The 22719-nt window shown below is 39.1% G+C and overlaps 1 protein-coding gene across 6 annotated transcripts in view; it reads left to right on the forward strand.

Annotated features, from left to right (window-relative positions):
- The first annotated feature begins 7124 nt into the window (after nucleotides 1–7124).
- smoc1.S (SPARC related modular calcium binding 1 S homeolog) overlaps nucleotides 7125–22719 on the forward strand; it is a 134242-nt gene continuing 118647 nt past the window's right edge. For 3 of the 6 annotated variants that reach the window (XM_041574721.1, XM_041574724.1, XM_018232228.2), the window contains exon 1: nucleotides 7127–7417. In XM_041574721.1, the coding sequence (XP_041430655.1) occupies nucleotides 7325–7417 (93 nt within the window). In that variant the 5' untranslated portion in view covers nucleotides 7127–7324. Of the gene's footprint in view, nucleotides 7418–22719 lie in introns of all 6 variants that reach the window. The other 3 variants (XM_041574720.1, XM_041574723.1, XM_041574722.1) reach the window with 2 other exon arrangements.

The following is a 22719-nucleotide window of genomic DNA, read 5'->3' on the forward strand; positions in this document are numbered from 1 at the left end:
TGGAGCAGAAGAAGGAAAAGACAGGATAACCGGAGAGGGAGGAAAAGGCAGAGCGAGACAAGGTAAGATATAGACAGGGTACAAATCAAAACAGAAGCAGGAACCAGAAAGGCAAAGTCAGGTCAAGGTCAAAGCAGAATAAGGTTAAGGCAAGGTCAGGTTTGGAGTGAGGAGCAGAGCAAGATGCAGAATAGCAAGGAAAGCTGGGCAGGGTAAGGTCAAGGCAAGGTTAAAGCAAGGAAATATCAAGGTTTAAAGCAGGTCCGGTGCAGAACTGGAAGGGGAAGGTAATGCAGATGAAGACAAGACAAGGTTCAGAGCCAGGCAGGACAAGGCAGGGAAGAGTTCAGACAAGACAAGGCAAGGAAATGAGGCTAGACTGGAACCCTTAGCTAGGGACAATGCCACACTGTTAGTTCGGGAAGCCAATGCCCAGGCAAGGGGTGTTTTGAGGGCTGGCCTTAAATAGGACAGAGCCAGCCCTGATTGGCTGACTGCAAACCAATCAGACTGCTGCTGGGCTGGGGCTGCAAAGGTAACATTTAGTGAGCAACCCTACAGGCACTCACCTGGCCCAGTGGTTAAGACGTCGAGCCAAAAAGATCCCTGGTTTGAATCCCAGCAGAGTCTGACAGTGAGGTGCTCAGTGCAGGGGTCACCTTGTAACTTTTTACTTTCACCAAGGTTATTTATTTACCACTTTACCAGTGTTGAAGCCGTGTTAAATTAGTCGCTGTTATGTTACTTCGTTCCAGAAAACCATTATGATGCTCCAGAATATTGAAATGGCACAGGCAACCTCTTGTTGTCTATACTTCTAATATTGTGAATTGAGCTGCTGTAGGAGCTTGATGACTCCTGCTGTCCAAATGAATTCCAAAGGGAAGGTTTGGAAAGAAATCCTGTTTCAAATCTGTCTGGTTTTACAAGAATAAGCCTTCTGTAATGGGAATTAGAAACAGTCCCTGCATTTACTGCTCTTTCCATGAAATCTATTCAGCAGCAGATGGAGCTCTGGTACCTGTATCAGACCTTTCTCAACAACCCTTCCCCCACTGCTTTCTAAACCTACTGTATATATTCTGCCGTTTCCTATTTACTTGTCTATAAACCTGTCTTTTTAATAGAGGAGAATTCCCAGATAAACAATCCAATTAATAAGGCATTTTAGTTTTTCAGTACCTTCTGATAACTTTAGGACTGATGAAGGGCAACACATTGGAGCAGATATACTAAAGGGCGAATTGTCGCCAGCGACCGCTTCACACAGTTCGTACCACTTCGCCAGATGCAAATTCGTTACCACTACGCTAATTCATTAATTCACTAAAATGCACTGAATGCGGATGACTTTTCGCTATCGATATTTCTTCAGTAGGAGCATTTCATAGCGAAGATTCACTAGCGTTCATTTATGCCTAAAAAGTCGCTAGTGATCTTACGCTTAGGTCAATTTGAATAGGGCGGGTAAATTAAAGTTGTATGGACGTCTTTATTAGAGATGTTGGTGCAAAAGCTTGAAGCGGTCACTTTTTATTACAAATGTCCAGGGAACCTTAATAAAGAGAGTTAATATAATGCCCTAGACATGAGCCCACTGTAAAATGAATGTTCCATGGCCCTCAAATGTCTGGGGAAAAATGTTAACCCAAAAAACTCATTTTGAAAAATTTGGGGTATTGCACGAAACCCAGCGAATATCAAAAAATCATTGGGACTTTTCCCATTGACTTATATGCAACCTCGACAGGTCTGAGATGCCGGATTTTCTGATTCAGACTTTTCCATCCTCAGGGTTTAATAAATTCACGAAAAATGTTTTGATTTTTTTAAAAGTCCAATTTTATTAAAAAAAAATAACCCCCAAATTTCGTAGAGTTAAAGGGATCCTGTCATCGGAAAACATGTTTTTTTCAAAACACATCAGTTAATAGTGCTACTCCAGCAGAATTCTGAACCGAAATCCATTTCTCAAAAGAGCAAACAGATTTTTTTATATTCAATTTTAAAATCTGGCATGGCGCTAGACATTTTGTCAATTTCCCAGCTGCCCCAGGTCATGTGACTTGTGCTCTGATAAACTTCAATCACTCTTTACTGCTGTACTGCAAGTTGGAGTGATATCACCCCCTCCCTTCCCCCCCCAGCAGCCAAACAACAGAACAATGGGAAGGTAACCAGATAGCAGCTCCCTAACACAAGATAACAGCTGCCTGGTAGATCTAAGAACAACACTCAATAGTAAAAACCCATGTCTCACTGAGACACATTCAGTTACATTGAGAAGGAAAAACAGCAGCCTGCCAGGAAGCATTTCTCTCCTAAAGTGCTGGCACAAGTCACATGACATGGGGCAGCTGGGAAATTGACAATATGTCTAGCCCCATGTCAGATTTCAAAATTGAATATAAAAAAATCTGTTTGCTCTTTTGAGAAATGGATTTCAGTGCAGAATTCTGCTGGAGTAGTAAAAAAAAATAACCCCCAAATTTCGTAGAGTTAAAGGGATCCTGTCATCGGAAAACATGTTTTTTTAAAAACACATCAGTTAATAGTGCTACTCCAGCAGAATTCTGAACCGAAATCCATTTCTCAAAAGAGCAAACAGATTTTTTTATATTCAATTTTGAAGTCTGACATGGGGCTAGACATTTTGTCAATTTCCCAGCTGCCCCCAGTCATGTGACTTGTGCTTGCACTTTAGGAGGGAAATGCTTTCTGGCAGGCTGCTGTTTTCCCCTTCTCAATGTAACTGAATGTGTCTCAGTGGGACATGGGTTTTTAGATCTACCAGCTGTTATCTTGTGTTAAGGTGGCCATACACGGGCCGATAAAAGCTGCCGACAGACCGTGTCGGCAGCTTATTGGCCCGTGTATGGGGGCCCCCGACGGGCTTCCCCGATCGAGATCTGGCTGAAAGTCGGCCAGATCTCGATCGGATGGGATTAAAAATCCCGTCGGATCGCGGCCGCATCTGTTCGTTGATGCGGTCCCGCGATCCGACCGCCCGTTTGGTGAACGCTAGGATCCGATCGTTGGGCCCTAGGGCCCACGATCGGATCAGCCCGATATTGCCCACCTCAAGGTGGGCATATCGGAGGGAGATCCGCTCGTTTGGCGACATCGCCAAACGAGCGGATCTATCCGTGTATGGCCACCTTTAGGGAGCTGCTATCTGGTTACCTTCCCATTGTTCTGTTGTTTGGCTGCTGTGGGGAAAAAGGGAGGGGGTGATATCACTCTAACTTGCAGTACAGCAGTAAAGAGTGATTGAAGTTTATTAGAGCACAAGTCACATGACTTGGGGCAGCTGGGAAATTGACAATATGTCCAGCCCCATGTCAGATTTCAAAATTGAATATAAAAAAATCTGTTTGCTCTTTTGAGAAATGGATTTCAGTGCAGAATTCTGCTGGAGCAGCACTATGAACTGATTCATTTTGAAAAAAATGTTTTTTCCCATGACAGTATCCCTTTAAGGTGGCCATACACGCACCGATATCATATGAAACAAGATTTGTTATGATATTTGGTGGGAGACGAGGGGATATCAGCAAAGGCCTTGAATATTGCTCATCTTAACGTTAGTAGAAAAAACAAAGTATCCAAGACTAGCTAGTTTCTAATAAAGTTACACTGTTTCTTATCGATTGAATCAAGATAGTCGTAACAATTTGCTGTTTGACTTTTAGAGAGACATAAGCAAGAAATAAGTCCTTATTAACTTGCCCAGGTTTTTCTGGCTTTCTGGCTTGACCTCTTGCTGCTCTGCTAGTCACAAATTGAATTTCGACATTTATTTGCTTGTGATATTGAAGTACATTCTTAGTTTGCAATTTTAAATAAACAATGGTTACAGATCTATAAAAAGCTGTTAGAGGCACATTCTGCCTTTAGTTGTCTCATCTCGCTGCTTTATTATCTGCTTTATCCCCTCTGGACTTTTATCACTTGACTGTAACCTGAACGTATAATGAAGTAGATTAGAAGCCATGGGTATGTATTAATGGCTATTTATCCTAAAATCTGTTAAAGGAAAAATAATCTAAGGTTCTATAAGGGCAGAGACACACGCCTCTTCTTCGGGGCGACTAATCTCCCGAACTGCCTCTTACTGGCTACAATGTAAATCGCCATCGGAATGGCACTCGGAGTGCTTCATTTTTCAAATGTCGCCCAAAGTCGCCTCACGAGGAAACTTCAGGCGAGTTCGGAAACGAATCGCTCCGAGTGCCATCCCACTGGCGATTTAAATTTTATCTGGCGGGAAGGCAGTTCCCCGAATCCAGGGGGCCCATTTACTTAGCTCGAGTGAAGGAATAGAGGAGGAAAAAAAACTTCGGATTTCGAATGTTTTTTTGGCTACTTCGACCATCGAATGAGCTACTTCGACCTTCGACTACGACTTCGAATCAAATGATTCGAACTAAAAATCGTTCGACTATTCGACCATTCGATATTCGAAGTACTGTCTCTTTAAGAAAAAACTTCAACCTCCTAGTTCGCCACCTAAAAGCTATTGAAGTCAATGTTAGCTTATGGGGAAGGTCCCCATAAGGCTTAACAATCTTTTTTTGGTCGAACAAAAATCGATCGATCTGGGTATATTATGGTATATTAACTTGAATATTAGTATATTAGCATGAATATTAGTATATTAACATGAATATTAGTATATTAGCATGAATATTAGTATATTAACATTAATATATTAGCATGAATATTAGTATATTAGCATGACTATCAGTATATTAACATGAATATTAGTATATTAACATGAATATTAGTATATTAACATTAATATTAGTATATTAGCATTAATATTACTATATTAGCATGAATATCAGTATATTAACATGAATATCAGCATATTAACATGAATATTAGTATATTAACATGAATATTAGTATATTAACATTAATATTAGTATATTAGCATTAATATTACTATATTAGCATGAATATCAGTATATTAACATGAATATCAGTATATTAACATGAATATTAGTATATTAGCACGAATATTAGTATATTAACATGAATATTAGTATATTAGCATTAATATTAGTATATTAGCATGAATATTAGTATATTAGCATTAATATTAGTATATTAGCATGAATATTAGTATATTAGCTCTGCGAGAGCAGGGACTGGTGTATAATATCTGTGCCATGTTATTTATTAAAATTCCAAAAATTCCAAACTAGAATCCACAATGTGACATTATTTACTATTAAAAAAGCCCGATTTAATCAGATCAGGGAGAAAATCCATAAAATCAAGTGAAAACTCGGATCATATAATTTTTTTGGGCTTTTTCCAGAAAAGCCAGACTTTTTCAGGTTTTTACCCGAAAAGTAAGAATTTTTGGGCTAATGACAGAGCAGACCACAGAAACTTTCAAATAGGAAAGGGACCCCTCTAATTGACTTATCTACAACCTCGGCAGGTCTGAGATGCCGGCTTTTGGGATTCTGGCTTTTTCCATCCTCGTAGTATAATAAATCTTTAAAAATTTGAGTTTTTTTTCCTCTAAAAATTTGGATATCATAGTAATATAATCAGGTTTTTGGCATTTCACACGAGGAGATTCGGGGAGATTTTGTCGCCTGGCGACTAATCGCCTCGTCTTCTGAGCGACAATCTCCCTGAACTGCCTCAGCCTGTTTTCCCATAGGCTATAATGAAAAGTCGTCTGTGCTAATGCACACGCGGCGATGCGTTTTCCATAGTCGCCCGAAGTTGCCTCACACAGGTTAGACTTTAATAACTCACCCCCAACTGTACTATCACTGAATCCTATTTTAGGTTTAAAATCTTTAAACCGGCATAAATGTTAAAAGCAGAAGCTCTAATACTATACATATAGATGTAGCTGAAATGAAGTTGCTAAGACGATAGGTAACGATTTCCCTGATGGTAAGCTCCCGGGAGCAAGGCCTCTGTTCTCTTGGTATTGATGCAATAGCACTGACAAAATATTTTTGTAATAATACATAATACTTGTTACCCAACTTCTGGAATAAGGTGTGCTTTCATGGAGATAAAGGGGAATTTAGAAATCTTCCCAAACAAAAGGCTTTGTTACAGCTTCAGGCTTCAACGCTCTCACCTCAGCTGCAAAGAGGTGACCTTCAAGGCTTCAACAGTCACAAGCAATTAAAAGTCTCTTCCTCCAATGGCACAAAGGCTTCCTTACTAGTCAAGCAACACAATTACTAATCAGGCCAACTAGGGGAAGCAACACAGCCACTGACATCTTTTGAACTGAAATCCCCATTTTCCAGCAGCAGAAATCCCTCTCACCCTTCTTATCTAGAGCAGAATCCATCCTTCAGGCACTTCCCAAATAAATGATGCTAAGAATGTAAATCGCCGGCGGGATGGCACTCGGAGCGATACGATTTCCAAAGTCGCCCGAAGTTTCCTCATGAGGAAAATGAATCTCTCCGAGTGCCATCCTGTCGGCAAATTGCATTTTTAGCCGGTGGGAAGGCAGGGGAGGCAGTTCTCGGAGATTAGTCGCCCCGAAGAAGAGGAAATTTGTTGGGCGACTAATCTCCCCGAATATGCCTGTGTGCCCTGACCCTAAAAGGAGATCTCCCCCCAGTAATTCTAAGCAATTTACCATTACATTCTTTCAACGTTTTCACTACATTTTTATCTGCAATTCATTTCTGTCCTCTGGTTCTCCTCCAGGTCACTTCTTTAGTTGGCTCCTGCCACATTGTCTCATGAGTCTGAACCAGAGGACAGACAGGGATAAAACAATTACTGCTTTCAGTAGGGCAGAGAATAGAAACAGACAAATACTATACTATATATATATATATATATATTTTTTTTTTTTTTAAGTAACAAATAACTTTTAAAATCTGTTGCTTAGAAATCTATTTTCTTTCATTTTGGGTAGAGATTGTGCAATTTCGGAACTAAAGAAAAGCTGCTCTGTAAGAATTCCGTCTCACTTGGAGACTTTCTGCACAATATTCCCAGCAAATCTGTTCATTTTATCTAATGAAGAGGGACAGTAGGTGGCAGCAGTGGTCTCAGTAAATCCGGCATGTGAAAGAGAAGGGGTCAGACCTAATTTACCAAATCCCTCCTTCCCCCTTTTCCAGGCGGGTTTATAATGGGATCCCAATGGAAGTGTTAAGATCTGCTGCTGCTGCTGCTGCCGGTACAGGACGAGGAGGAGAATAAAAGGAGACTCTGCGCTGAGTTCTGCACTCTCTGTCCCCACATCTGAATATTCCTTTTATTGCCTTTCTACAACTCCCTGGTTTTCTTTTGCTTTTTGCACCTGTATAAGAAGAGGCAACATGACCCCAAGAGGGATTGTACTTTTTGTAACTTACCACTTTGTCCTTCTGCATCTGCCTCAGTGTTTGAGCCAAAGAGCGACTGGCCCCAGGGTAAGAGACTGACTTTCTCCATCCAGTGTTATTTTAACTGCTGCCCCTTCCATTACAATCTGGGATCTTTCTATCATTCCCTGGTATTTCTGCTATTGCTTCTCTCACCGTGTGTCTTCTCTGGCACTTGTTGCGATCATCAGGCGGCATTTCCATGCGATTTTGTCTGCCTTGGGCCAGTTCTATATTCTCATTACCTTGCCTATATCATTTTTTTATTTATAGCAAAAATCCAATTCATAGTATTTATAAACTAAATGTATAAGATCATTTCATAAAATTGCCAGCTACATTAATATTCTTTTTTTTTTTAAGTTTTATTGAGTTCTGGAATGACGGGCAAAAGTTATTTTATTCTTTAAATGAATATTTGTGATTATGCAATGCAATACATGTGTGTTCAAGTATTATGAACTGTAAGCTATACATTGATATAAATATACAGCACTGCAAAGTATGTTGGCGCTATATAAATACATGTTAATGTTAATAATAATATATTGGGGGCTAATGGGCAGTACCTATTTCCTGCAGGGTAACAACCTATTGGCTGTGCAGTCCTGTTAAGCAGTGAAATAAGAAGCACATTAAATGAACAATGACAATTAAGGCTGTTTTACAAAGTTATGTATCCTTCTTAAAAAAGGGATTCTGTCATGATTTTTATGATGTCATTTTTATTTGTAAATTACACTGCAAATAATTCACTCGTCTACAATATAAAATGTCATTCCTGAACCAGCAAGTGTATTTATTCGTTGTTATATTGGTGTGTAGGTGCATCTCAGCTCATTTTGCCTGGTCATGTGCTTTCAGAAAGAGCCAGCACTTTAGGATGGAACTGCTTTCTGGCAGGCTGTTGTTTCTCCTACTCAATGTAACTGAATGTGTCTCAGTGGGGCCTGGATTTTACTATTGAGTGTTGTTCTTAGATCTACCAGGCAGCTGTTATTTTGTGTTAGGGAGCTGCTATCTGGTTACCTTCCCATTGTTCTGTTGTTAGGCTGCTGGGGGAGGGAGGAGGGAGGGGTGATATCACTCCAACTTGCAGTACAGCAGTAAAGAGTGACTGAAATTTATCAGAGCACAAGTCACAGGACTGGGGGCAGCTGGGAAACTGACAATATGTCTAGCCCTATGTCATATTTCAAAATTAAATATAAAAAAATCTGTTTGCTCTTTTGAGAAACGGATTTCAGTGTAGAATTCTGAAAAAAAAATTATAAGTATAAACATGTGGCCTTCCTGCTGTTGTTGGACTCCAACTCACAGAATTTCCAAAGGCTACAGGGGGATTCTGGCATTTGTAGTTCAGAAACATATGGATTGATGCTTTTAACTGATCGGCACCTAGTAATATAAAGTGTGTCATGTTGTGGATTAAAGCTGTGTCAGTACTTGTGGGCAATGGTGCAATAGTACCAGTCAGGAGTTCAGTGTAAGTGTAGAGAAGAATAAAGGTTTTTACTCTTTTGGTTGTCACAGATTAATTGACAGGCAGCAGAGCATGAACTGACTGTGATGTTGTCCTTATAGCCATGATCCTAAAACTTCTGAGATTTTGTACCTGTGATCTGCTTAAACCTCTTAAACCTACATTTTCCCCACAAAGAACATCCAGTCACCTGAAAAGTTTTTGAAAACAGGCAGGTTTTTTTTTACACCCCCCCACCCGGCACTTTTTTCTGGCATTCAGTACAGAAACACTGTCTGGCATTACACAACTGTGGATGGGGGTCAGCTTATAACAATTTTAATAGGACACATAGTCAAGTCTGATTATGAAAGAATATCTAGTAGTTATTCGCCTATTTGAGGCGAATTTCCATATGTTGCCGTCGGCAAATGAAACTCCCGCAAAAATTCGCCAGCGTCAAAAATTTTGGGATACGCGTCTGAAAAGTCGCTTGCCTCAAAATCACCGCGGATCAAGACTATTCAGACGCCTATTGACTTTTACGCCGGCATCAAAATTGACGCAAGCAACTTTTTGGACGCACATCCAAAATTGATGTGGGCATCAATTTTCGAGTTTCATTCATTTTTCAGCGTTTCGCAAATTTTACGGCGAAGCAAAACGGGAGAAATTCACCCATCGCTAATATCTAGTAATTGATCTGAGATTTTCCTTAGGAGCATAATAAACTGCTGATTATGGGGTTAGAAAGTGACCTCTGCAGCAGCTCCATAATGAGTGTTCTGCTTTAAAACTGAGTGCATTCTCACCCTGCATTGTTCAGTTAGATCTAATGGAACTGAATGTATCTCTCTGGAGCTCACTGGGTGAGTATTGAGGTTCCAAGGCTCAGGCTCACTATGTTATCATGTTACAGCATTCACCTGTATAACTTCACACCAGCTCTTCAATACAGATTGTTACAACTGTCATTCAGATCCAGGTGCAGGGTTTTTTCAGAGTGGAATTCACATGCCCTGACTTCCTTTGAAGTTAGATGGGATTTCCAAGTCTACGATCTGATGTTCCACCATCAGACCAAACTTGCACCATATTTCAACTTGACTGCAACATTTCAGCTTCTTCTGTATTGATCACATAATTGGGACCCATATTCAGCGTCCGTAGAAGCCAATGCGAGTGGCCCAGTTTTGTGTATGGCAACCAGGCCCGGACTGGCAATCTGTGGGTTCTGGCAAATGCCAGAGTGGCTGCTATAAGGTGCCATAGATAGTCTGTATTTAGTGGGCTGGTGGGGCTGTTTGGGCCTCTGTGTGGGCTCCAGGCCCGGACTGGCAATCTGTGGGTTCTGGCAATTGCCAGAGGGGCTGCTTTATGGTTCCATAGAAAGTTACCATATAGTGGGCTGGTAGGAGGCTGTTTGGGCTGGTAGGGGCCTGTTTGGGCCTCTGTGTACTTGGAATGGCAGGGCCTATTTTGACTCCCAGTCCAGGCCTGGTGGGCTCATTGGGTCTCTGTGTATCTGAAATGCCAGGGCCTATTTTAATTCTCAGTCCGGACCTGATGGCAACTGACTGTAGTGAAAGTAAAGTGCAGAAGAATACAGGTGTGAACGAGCCCTTAACCAGTTTGGGCCAGTTTCTGGCTTCCAACTAATGGTTTGACGGCCGAGCTCTAATTGCAAAGTTATTTACACTGTCTGAAAGGAAAGTATCGTTTCATTGGGAAGCAAATTCCATTTGTACTTATAAAGAAGTCGCTCCAGGCCACCTAATGTAGCACTTTATAGGAAAAAGTGGCTGCACTCACTGTGGGTTTATTATACTGCGTGTGTGTGTTTTTAAGAGGATCACGAGGATCAATACTGCACCTGAAGTAAATTGCTAGCAATCCCTGTTAAGCTGCCCATATACTGCCGGATCCTCTTGTTTGGCAACCAGCTGATCTTTGCTGGTTCGGAATGTAAAGAAAAAGCAGGGCCGACCGGCACTCAAACGGATCCACGGAGAATGAATTAAAAAAAAATTTTGATTTATACTAAGTTAAAAAATATTTATCTGCATCTCCATCCTGTTCTTTGCTGGTTGCCAAGCAAACTGGTCTTCCAGTGAGTAAAACTGGGTTGATCTAATCATTAGACTCCTGAATGAATGAATGATTGGATCGTGCAGACTCCCCAGAAGAAGACAACCCTGATGGGAATCTCCAGTCTTTCCAGTTGACAACGCCAATCAACCAGGGAGGCCGCCATTATGGCTCCATACACAGCTCAATAGACTACCTGTCCCAGTTCAGCAGCTAATACTGGACTGTGTACGAACAATATTTGTTTGCCTGAATGACTTGTGAGTAAACCCTAGTATATGTGCCATGTGGGCTGCAAAAGATCTTTGCTAGACTGGATGTGGCCAGCGTGTAGTTAGCTGGGTGCAAATGTAAAGTAGTTGATTTGGATTTTATATATTATATATTATTATTATATATTTCATAGGGTCATACATATTAACGTGTTCATTTAAAAATGGATTTTGCTGTAGCTATACCACAAGCAGATCCCCTTTACCCATACAGATGTGGAAAATGGTTGTCTAGGTAGCAACTCAACGCAGAACTTTGATCCTTGAGCTTATCCCTGTGCACTGGACATTTGAGCTGTATTTACTGAAGTGCGTTGTCTACGGCATATCTCCCGACATTCTGGAAACAGAAAGAGGGACAAAAAAATTGGCGGCAAAATCTTTTGACCGTGTCCCATTTGCAGCCACACCCCCTAATTACCTTGCTCATTTTACAAAATGTGTCAGGTTATGAAAGTTTGAACACATTTCTGTAGTTTTTATGTTTTATTACAGTTTTACTAATGAAGGTGAATTGCCTTTAAGCTGTGAGTTTAACTTCTCCCAAGGGACAAAACTCTTACAAATGTATCTTAAGTATCTATTCTGGGCTCTCTGCCGAGAGCCAATTAAGTTAGAAACATTGTATCTTTTTTGGCTGTTCAGTGCAGAGAAATCGGGACTTTTCAGTACAAACGCAGAACTGCAGGGTTGAGCTGTCAAAAGAGGGACTATCCCGCTTAAAACGGGACAGTTGGAAGGTGTGCTACTGTACATATCTACTTTATATAGGACATTCTTGCTAATGAGACTTTATGTAAGCTGGTTTCATTTTGGCTTTGCTCGCATTGAACAGTTGATCTTAAAAGTCTTAAATTTAAAAGTTAATCTTGTGTGGAAATTGTTGGAATGAAATATACAGGTGTCAGGCAGATTATGTCAATTTGATCATTTCTACTGCAATTTAACAACCACATGTAAAACTAAAGTATTGTACTAAATGTAAAACGTGCCAATATACAGTGTGCTTTTGAATCTGTTCAATAAATGCTACCTGAATTAAAAAAAAAAAAAAGAAATATACAGGTGTCATGTTGAACAACTCTAATCTCCTTTTGAGCAGTGTATATATGTGTGTGTGTGATGTATATATATACTCCCATGTTATGGCACTGATTAGAGCTTTATCACACATATCTGTCACTGGCACAGCTATATAATCAAAACATATCTGCTTTTCACTTTACTACACTCTGAATAACTAAGCATTTGTCTATTGCATTTGTCTATTGCATTTGTCTATTGCATTTGTCTATTGCATTCTATAGGAACTCCTGCAGAATATGCCTGTGGGATTCTGTTCAGCATTAGGTTTCAGCTATTCCGCACACTTCACTGGACGCTTGTTGTATGTTTAAAGCACGGCTGTACTGGGGATGATGGGAATTGTAGTGTAGCAGCAACTGAAGAAACACTGAAAACACTGAAAAGTCTTATATGTTGGTTTGGCTCTTTTCTGTTTACTTTGTTTTTTTGGGCTCTTACAGACGAGCGTTTGAAGCTGCGCTCCCCTGCGTTCCGTTTTTATTCGTTCAGCAGAAGCGCAGGAGTAGACAGTTTTTTTCAATGGGGCTGTACTCACACAGGCGCATTTAGGCGCCGAACGCAGGAAAAATGCAGCATGTTGCGTCTCAACCTGCGTTCAGCGCCAACATGCGCCTGTGTGAGTACAGCCCCATTGAAAAAAACTGAATGCGTCTACTCCTGCGCTCCCCTGCAGCTGAACGCATAAAAACGGAACGCAAGGGAGCGAAGCTTCAAACGCTCGTCTGTAAGAGCCCTAAGTGATATCAGCTCCAAAAATGTAATGATTGTGAGCAGTAAAAAGAGCTGTGAGCAGACAGAGGGAGCTGAGCTGGCAGTCTAAGGAAAGGCTACAGACTAGTGCCGAGTTGTGCCTGTTACAGAGTAAACCCAACAGCAACGCAGATAAACAGAGAGCCGTCAAACCCAAACCACTACCGTTTACAGGGTAAATGATACAGGGCCAGGCAGTAATGAGTAATGAGACCACATCTGGTTTCTTTGGATTAGAATTCAGCAGCAGAAGACATGATTCCAAGAGGCCAACTTACTACTTTTTTTTTTAAATCCAGCCTTAGTAATAAACCCAATAAAAGGCAGTCCTATCAACTGTCCTAATCATTCTTCCTCGCAACCAAATTTTGCATATTGACACTGGACGTGAAGAAATACAAAAAGCGTTCTCTTAATAAAACCTGAATAAAGAACAGCGCTGGAGAGCTGAGGATTCTGTGAGTTGTAGGTCAGCAATGGTTAAACTTAGGTGGCACTTTTAGGGGCCTATTTATGAAGCCTCAACTTTTTCTGTTCGAGTTTTAAAGGAGAAAAAAATCTGAATTTTTAGAGGGGAAAAAAAACTCAATAATTTTTTTTTTGAGATTTGTAATACTACTAAAAGCTGCTACAATCTGGAGATCTGAATTCGAATTGACTCCCGGTTTTGTTGCAGCATTTTTTGCTCTAATTTTTTGGGAAAAAATTATTGGTAAATTAAGGGGATTCATGTTTGGGAATTTGGTTTGATTTTTTTTTTTAAACAGAACTGCATTCAAGGTCACCTTAAACCTGCATCCAGTAGTAGCAAGAAATTCTGTATACGAGGGACAGAGGTTGGACACATGGTAATGGCAGTAAAAATACTGCACCTGTGCATGACTTATTTAAACACATCTTACATGGCCAGCTACAATCAATCCAGATGTTGTAGTTTACAAAATAACCAACCTTCTACATATGTAGGAAAACATTATAATAAATATTAAAGAAATATGCATAGACTTTGTGCAATGGGCTTAGAGACACAGTAGGAAGGAATTCCTACTGGACATTGCAAATCATAATACGTTATCCAGAATGCTCGGGACCTGGGGTTTTCCGGATAACGGATCTTTCTGTAATTTGGATCTTCATACCATAAGCCTATTAGAAAATCATTTAAACATTAAATAAACCCAATAGGCTGTTTTTGCTTCCAATAAGGATTAATTATATCTTAGTTTGGATCAAGTACAAGCGACTGTTTTATTATTACACAGAAAAAGGGAATCATTTTTAAAAATGTGGATTCTTTTTTTACAATGGAGTCTGTGCGAGACAGCCTTTGCGTTATTCAGAGCATTCAGGATAACGGGTTTCCGTCCCATATTTGTACTATGAGTCTGTGCCAGCATGTTTTTATGCGTAATAGATCGTGCCAGAGAAATTTAATTTCTTTTTATGGAAAAAGTGAGCAGGGACCTCGATTCTGGGATGGTGGTGGATGTGATATATTTAGACTTTGCTAAAGCATTTGATACAGTGCCACACAGAAGGTTACTGGTTAAATTAAGGAATGTTGGCCTGGAACATAGTATTTGTACCTGAATAGAGAACTGGCTAAAAGATAGACTACAAAGAGTGGTGGTAAATGGAACATTTTCTAATTGGACCAGTGTTGTTAGTGGAGTACCGCAGGGCTCTGTACTAGGTCCCTTGCTTTTCAACTTGTTTATTAATGACCTGGAGGTGGCCATTGAAAGTACTGTTTCTATTTTTGCAGATGAGACTAAATTGTGCAGAACTATAGGTTCCATGCAGGATGCTGCCACTTTGCACAGTGATTTGTCTAAACTGGAAAACTGGGCAGCAAACTGGAAAATGAGGTTCAATGTTGATAAATGCAGGTTATGCACTTTGGCAAAAATAATATAAATGCAAATTATAGACAAATAGCAGAGGACCTTTTTACCCATAAAGAGGATCATGTACCAGAGGCCTCCCCTTCAGACTAGAGGAAAAGAAGTTTCATTTAAAGGAACAGAGTAGGGGGATCATCACAGTGAGGACAGTGAGGTTGGGGAATGCACTGCCGGGTGATGTTGTGATGCTGATTCAGTTAATGATTATAAGAGGGACTTGGATGATTTCTTGGACAGACATAATATCAAAGGCTAATATAAGACTAAACTCTATAGTTAGTATAGGTATGGGTATATATCATTTATGTGAGTGTGTGTATATATGTATGTTGGGTTTCCTGTGCTTCTCATGTTCTCCTAGACTCTGTTATCGTCAGTTTTACTGGTTGGTAAGGTGGCAGTCCTATCTGTGGGTGATATATAGGGTGTCCTATAAAGAAAGTCATTATTTCTGCTTGCATCCCCTTAGAGACAACTCTGCCTTCTGCAGCCTTGTTATGCAAGGTCTTCAACAATTTGTAATTCATTTTTTGTAGGTCACTGTTTTGTTGGTGGGAATGGGGGGGTGGATGGGTTAAAAGCCTTATTCTAACCTGTAACTGGTGATTATGAATAACCCAAATATGCTCATGTTCAACACCACAATAAAAGTTTGTTAAAGACTCTTGATCTTGAACAGTGATCCTCAACCAGTAGCTCATGAGTAACATGTTACTCTCCAACCCCTTGGATGTTGCTCCCAGTGGCCTCAAAGCAGGAGATTATTTTTAAATTCCAGGCTTGGAGGCAAGTTTTGGTTGTATAAAAACCAGGAGTACTGCCAAACAGAGCCTCAATGTAGGTTGACAATCCAAATATAGGCTATTTAATGGCCAATCACAGCCCTTATTTGGCAGCCCAGGAAATTTTACATGCTAGTGTTGCTCCCCATCTCCTTTTACTACTGAATGTTGCTCACACGTTCTAAAGTTTGGAGATCCCTGCTTTAAACCATGTGTTCAGCTTTGAGTAGTACATTTCTAGCAGTCCAGGGGGACCCAGCGAATAAGGGCTCCTTGTTTCTGTATCACTCTGAACTAGGGGACCAATCACACCAAACCAGCAAACACATACAGATGTCAGATAGCTAACATATTGCAAAGACAAAAAATAGTTCTCTACATCAAAGTTGTAGTCTAGCTAATCTTTGAGGTACCTTTTGGGGATTATTAGGTCTGACCAACTCTTTCTGGTCATGCATATAATGGTCTTACTATAATTTGGATCCGCTAGCATTGTGGTTACTTTTGCCACCAACATGGATTTATGCCACTTGATAAATACTGAAAGAGAGACAAGTGTTTAATTACTGGGGCTGTGGTATAACTACAGACCCTGTAGCCACGGGGGTGACCTGTGATGAAGTGAAATTGGAGGTCATCTCTGATTTTTTTCTGCACCACTGATGGCCTTCAATTTTTTTTATGCTGCAGGTCACCCATGATTTCAGCCAGAGAGCAATGAGGGGATAGGATATATGACCTTGTAAGCTTTGGGGTACCCATGTGTTTTGTATCTTTCATTTTGAGCACAGGATCGGTATTGATATATTTTATGCCTCTTAGTTACCATCTGTTACTGGTATGGGACCCGTTATCCGAAAACCCATTATCCAGAAAGCTCCAAATTACGGGAAGGCCATCTCCCATAGACTCCATTTTATTTTATCCAAATAATTCATCCATTTTCTTTATAATAATAAAACAGAACCTTGTAAATGATTTAAACTAAGATATAAATGATCCTTATTGGGAGCAGAACCAGCCTATTGTGTTTATTTAATGTTTACAGGATTTTTTAGTAGACTTCAGGTACCAAGATCCAAATTACGTAAAGATCCCTTATCTGGAAAACTCCAGGTCCTGAGCATTCTGAATAACAGGCCCCATACCTGTACAAGGTACTGTCTTAATGCAGAGAAAAAGGAAACCATTTTAAAAAATAAGAATTGAATGCTTAAATAGGAACTCTATAGAAACAGATATTTTGGAGCTTTATGGATAATAGATGCTGCACATGTATAAGATTATTTATTTATATCTTCTACCCCGCTTAAAGGGATACTCTCATGGGAAATTTTTTTTTTTCAAAATGAATCAGTTAATAGTGCTGCTCCAGCAGAATTCTGCACTGAAATCCATTTCTCAAAAGAGCAAACAGATTTTTTTATATTCAATTTTAAAATCTGGCATGGGGCTAGACATATTGTCAATTTCCCAGCTGCCCCAAGTCATGTGACTTGTGCTCTGATAAACTTCAATCACTCTTTACTGCTGTACTGCAAGTTGGAGTGATATCACCCCCCCTCCCCCCCCAGCAGACAAATAAAAGAACAATGGGAAGGTAACCAGATAACAGCTCCCTAACACAAGATAACAGCTGTCTGGTAGATCTAAGAACAGCACTCAATAGTAAAAACCCATGTCCCACTGAGACACATTCAGTTACATTGAGAAGGAAAAACAGCAGCCTGCCAGAAAGCATTTCTCTCCTAAAGTGCAGGCACAAGTCACATGACCAGGGGCAGCTGGAAACCGACAATATGACTAGCCCCATGTCAGATTTCAAAATTGAATATAAAAAAATCTATTTGCTCTTTTGAGAAATGGATTCAGTGCAGAATTCTGCTGGAGTAGCACTATTAACTGATGCGTTTTGAAAACAATTTTTTTTCCCATGACAGTATCCCTTTGAGTATAATGGATGGAGTCATAGTGCCGAATTTGAAAGAGATTTGTTGTACAAGGTTTGTGACTCATTATTTATTTTACTGGAACTTTGGGCATCCAAATATTTTGCACTTTTTGGACACAGTCCCTGTTGGGCAACATCAAAACTGAAAAACCAAAGAACTGCACTTGTTACAAAAATAAAGTCCCACTGTCTACTTCATAAATCCAAATCATCAGAACTTGTGAGTGTGTTCCATTTCTTTGTATTTGCTTGTAAAAGTAATGGGAGGACATAGGGTATAACAAACACACAAGAAAAAGCAGAGAGAGACCACATTATGGATTTCAGAAATTTGGCACTGCCTTGTTATTCCTATTTAGATAAAGGGGATAGTTCACTTTATATTCTAATTTATTGTAGACTAAGGGGCCAATTCACCAAGCTCGAGTGAAGGATTCGAAGTAAAAAAACTTCGAATTTCGAAGAGTTTTTTGGACTACTTCGACCATCGAATGGGCTACTTCGACCTTCGACTACGACTTCGACTTCGAATCGAAGGATTCGAACTAAAAATCGTTCGACTATTCGACCATTCGATAGTCGAAGTACTGTCTCTTTAAGAAAAAACTTCGACCCCCTAGTTCGCCATCTAAAACCTACCGAATGCAATGTTAGCCTATGGGGAAGGTCGCCATAGGCTTTCCTAAATTTTTTTGGTTGAAGGATAATCCTTCGATCGTTTGGATTAAAATACATCGAATCGTTTGATTCGAAGAATTTAATCGTTCGATCGAAGGATTATTCCTTCACTCGTTCGATCGAACTATTTGCGCTAAAATCCTTCGACTTCGATATTCGAAGTCGAAGGATTTTAATTCCCAGTCGAATATCGAGGGTTAATTAACCCTCGATATTCGACCCTTGGTGAATCGGCCCCTAAATCACCATCAGGGAGGTACAAGTATGGGACCTGTTATCCAGAATGTTAGGGACCTGGGGTCTTCCGGATAACGTATCTTTCCGTAATTTAGATCCTCATACCTTAAGTCTACTAGAAAATCCTTTTAAAGTTAAATAAAGCCTATAGGCTGGTTTTGCTTCCAATAAGGATTAATTATATCTTAGTTGGGATTAAGTACAAGATACTGTTTTATGATAACAGAGAAAAAGGAAATCATTTTTAATAATTTGGATTATTTGGAATTTAAAATGGAGTCTACAGGAGACAGCAATTCTTTAATTCGACACTTTGTGGATAACTGGTTTCCAGATAACGGATCCCATACCTGTATAAGGAATGATTGGAGCATAGGGTTGTCCAGATTAGGGATCTTTCTGTAATTTGGATCACCAAACCTTAATTCTATTTAAAAAAAATGTAAACATTAAATAAACCAAAGAGGATTCATGCAGCTTAGTAACAATCAAGTAAAAGCTACTGTTTTATAATTACAAAGAAAAGGGGAGCCATAAAAAATAAGTAATTCTCATATTTTTGAGCTTTCTGGATGATGGGCTTCTGAATAATAGAAAAGCTGATACTTATTATAATCTAAAATAAGACATTTCCCCCCCCCCCAAATAAAAATTCTAAACCTATGAAAAATTTCACCTTGGAACTGGTAGATAATAAACTTAAAATACTTTTATAGTTGAACTTTTCAAATTTCAACTTATTTCTAGCCAGCTGCAAGTCGTTTGCCACATGATTTATTGAGGGATTATTGTTCCGCTTATAAAGGTATTTGAAGTCATTGAGGAATTCAAGCCCTTATAAAGGCATAACTGCAGCCTGTGTATATTTAGGCCAATAAAATGTATTATGAGGCGAGGGCTCCATTATTTCTTATTATGCACAAGTCTGACAGAAGTGACATCACTATGCAGTAATTATATCTGATGACATCACAAGAGAATATTTAACAGGTTTTCCATGGTGCGTATGTGTTAGTGTTGGGCGAATTTCTCCCGTTTTGGTTCGCCAAAAAATGCAGGAATTTCCAGCGAAATGGCAAAAAATTTGTCAAACTCTAAAATTAACGCCCACATCAATTTTGGACACGCATCTGAAAAGTCGCTCGCGTCAATTTTGACGCTGGCGTTAAAGTCAATGGGCGTCCGAATAGTTTTGAAGCGCATCGATTTTGATGTGAGCAACTTTTCGGACAGGCATTTATAAATTTTTTCCGCCAGAAATTTGCCGCAAGTTTTCGCCAGGTGATTTTATTCGCCCATTGCAAGTGTTATTTGATTTGTTTACATATGGTACACAGCTGCCTGAAATAACCTGTAAAATATCTCCTAATAAATGGTTTACTCTGTGTCACGACACACTGAAACTTGTATGTCCTAAATTCAAATGGGATCTTTTGTCCAGAAAGCTCTAAATTACAGGAAGCCTATCTCCCAAAGACTCACATTTGAAAAAATCATTTCCCCTTTCTCTGTAATATTAAAACAGTACCTTGTGGACAATCCTAACTAAGATATAATTATTATCCTTATTGCAGGTAAAACAATACTTTTGTTTTTTTTAACATATAAATGATTTTTTTATTACATTTAGGGGCATATTTATCAAGGGTCGAATTTAGAGTTCATGGGAGTTTATATTGACTTCCATAAATTCCCATGAACTTGAAAATCGAATAAACACGATCAAAATCTTTTTGAAAAATTAAATTTTTCTAATTCGGGTGAATGGGATCGACCCACAAACTCTAATCGAATCAAATTCGATTTGAGTTTTTTCTCAGAAAAAAACAAAATTTTCAGGAAGGCTGCAAACAACTCCAAATTGATCCCAGGATGTCCCCCACATGCTAAAACAGTAATTCGACAGGTTTAAGGTGGCAAATAGTAATAGTAATAGTGTTAGTAATAATTTGAGTTCTTAAAGGGCCAGTGCATGATAAATTTTAAAATTTGAATTATTATTTTTTTAAACTCGAATCGAATTTTAACTATTCCCTAGTCGAATTACACATTAAAAAATATTCAAAAATTCTAATTTCAAACTTCGAAATTGGAATTTGAATTTTCACTTTGACTCTTGATACATTTTTTTGGGGTAACCAGGTTCCCCATACATTTTCTAACATATGGAACATAAACTATATAGTGGGCTGTATTTTTATTTTTTTTTAAATGTGTACCATTTTTATAAGAAACCTGACTGTATGCAGTGAAATTCTCCCGTCATTTACTGCTGTGGATAGGAATTGTCAGACGGTCCCTAACTGCTCTGCAGGGAAACAATCATACTTATGAACAGCAGGGGGAGCCCCCGCCTTACTTCCCAGCCATGCAGAACTCAAGCAGCTTTGTTTGTTTCCCTGAAGAGCAGTCGGCAACTGTGTAGAGATCTGTATTGGATTTTATTTTTGCCTTTACTGTTTCCAACTCCAGCTGCAGAGACAAAGATCATGGAGCCAGATTTAAACAGATAAACTGGGATTCTATTTGGAGGATTATTTAGCTGCTGGTTCTGCAGAGTTGGAGAAAGTTTGTATTAAACAATACAAAAACTATAAAATCCACATTAGATGACATGACAACACAGGACCCAGTACAGTCTGTATATTCTGATTATTAATCAGTCTTGCTGTATCGGCTTCTGTCAGATATTTTTTGACTTGTGCTGTTTTGATCATTTATGACGATCCCTAAGCAGCCCAGACCACACTGAGCATGTGCACAGTCTTGGTCTTGCAAAGATGTATAACAAAGTTACAAGATGGTGACCCCCTGTCGCCAACTTTGAAAGCATTAATCATTTGTTTGATTAGGCTTGTGGTGCAGTAAGTTCATGTTTATGTTTAGTATACAAAATACAGCATTTCTAGCCTTATACAAGTTTAAACTTTACTTCCTCTTTAACTGAACAGGAAGTATTAAATACACTCGAAAATATTTTTGTATAGATACAAGTTAGTATTATGTGCCCTCAGTTGCCCTAGACTAATATTGTCTGCCAACTTGACCAGTCCCTTAGTTTGGCTTTTATATGAAACAAATTGACTCATATCTTCATAGATCAGCCAAGTATCTATTGGGTAGACTTAAAAATCCCTTCTGCTGAGGACCACTTAAGGCTGTAGATGTGATGCTCTTCTGACAGCTCTTTATAGGCCCCTGTTGTGATCCAATTAACGGCCCAGGGAGCCAGACAATCATATTAGTTTGATACAGCCTGGGTGGCCAAATAGGGAAGTGATTTTTGTGTGGATAGCTATCTTTTTAGGCTAAGCTTTCCCTTTGAGACCACTATACCAAGTCTGAAGCCATTTGGTCAGTGAATCCCCCAATGTTTTTCTTTTGCGCAAGGCAGTTACTTCTATTTTCTTTTGTCTCCCGTGTTTCTTCCTCCCCCGTTGAGCAGTGTCTGGTGTAGCTCTGATGACTTTGTCTAAACTACATGATGGGAAGAACGTTCATTAACAAGAGCACTTTGTAAACAGAAAACTCTTCAGATCTGGATTTCAGTGGCCTGGCCAAATCCCTGTGTATATTCAGAGAGGCAGAGATGTGCCTGTGGGCCTATATAATAAATTTACAAGTACACATTATATAAAATACACAAGAGTCATAAATAACCTGTAAAATAGTATAAATAACCTTAAAACGATTTCTTAATAAACAGTCCTTAGTTATGTCATAATATATAAATGATGACATGACTTGTTAAAGCTTCTGTCCTATAAGAAATATGAGGATTTTCGGTAGACGACATCTCAGAGCTAAATGAGCCGTATAAGATAACAACCCTGGGGGCTTGTGTCTATATATGGTTATGGAATATCTCAGAAAGTATCCTCATTATTTACAGTGAGTATATTTTATTTACATCAAAAGCACAAAGTTCATTAATAATCCATAAAATAAACCCTTACAATTAAATTAGTTACGGGCAGCCTTTAGGAATACATAGGGATTCATGTTTATTAGTAGATTTATTAAAATATATTTATTATAAGTAAGTAAAAGATTATTTATATAGTTTATATTTAAGCTAAATAAAATAAACATCCAATAAACAATAACTCATCATTTCCGCGACATTATATTACATCAAAT

The sequence above is a fragment of the Xenopus laevis genome, chromosome 8S (assembly GCF_017654675.1).
Source record: "Xenopus laevis strain J_2021 chromosome 8S, Xenopus_laevis_v10.1, whole genome shotgun sequence".
In the NCBI taxonomy this organism is placed as follows: Eukaryota; Metazoa; Chordata; class Amphibia; order Anura; family Pipidae; genus Xenopus; species Xenopus laevis.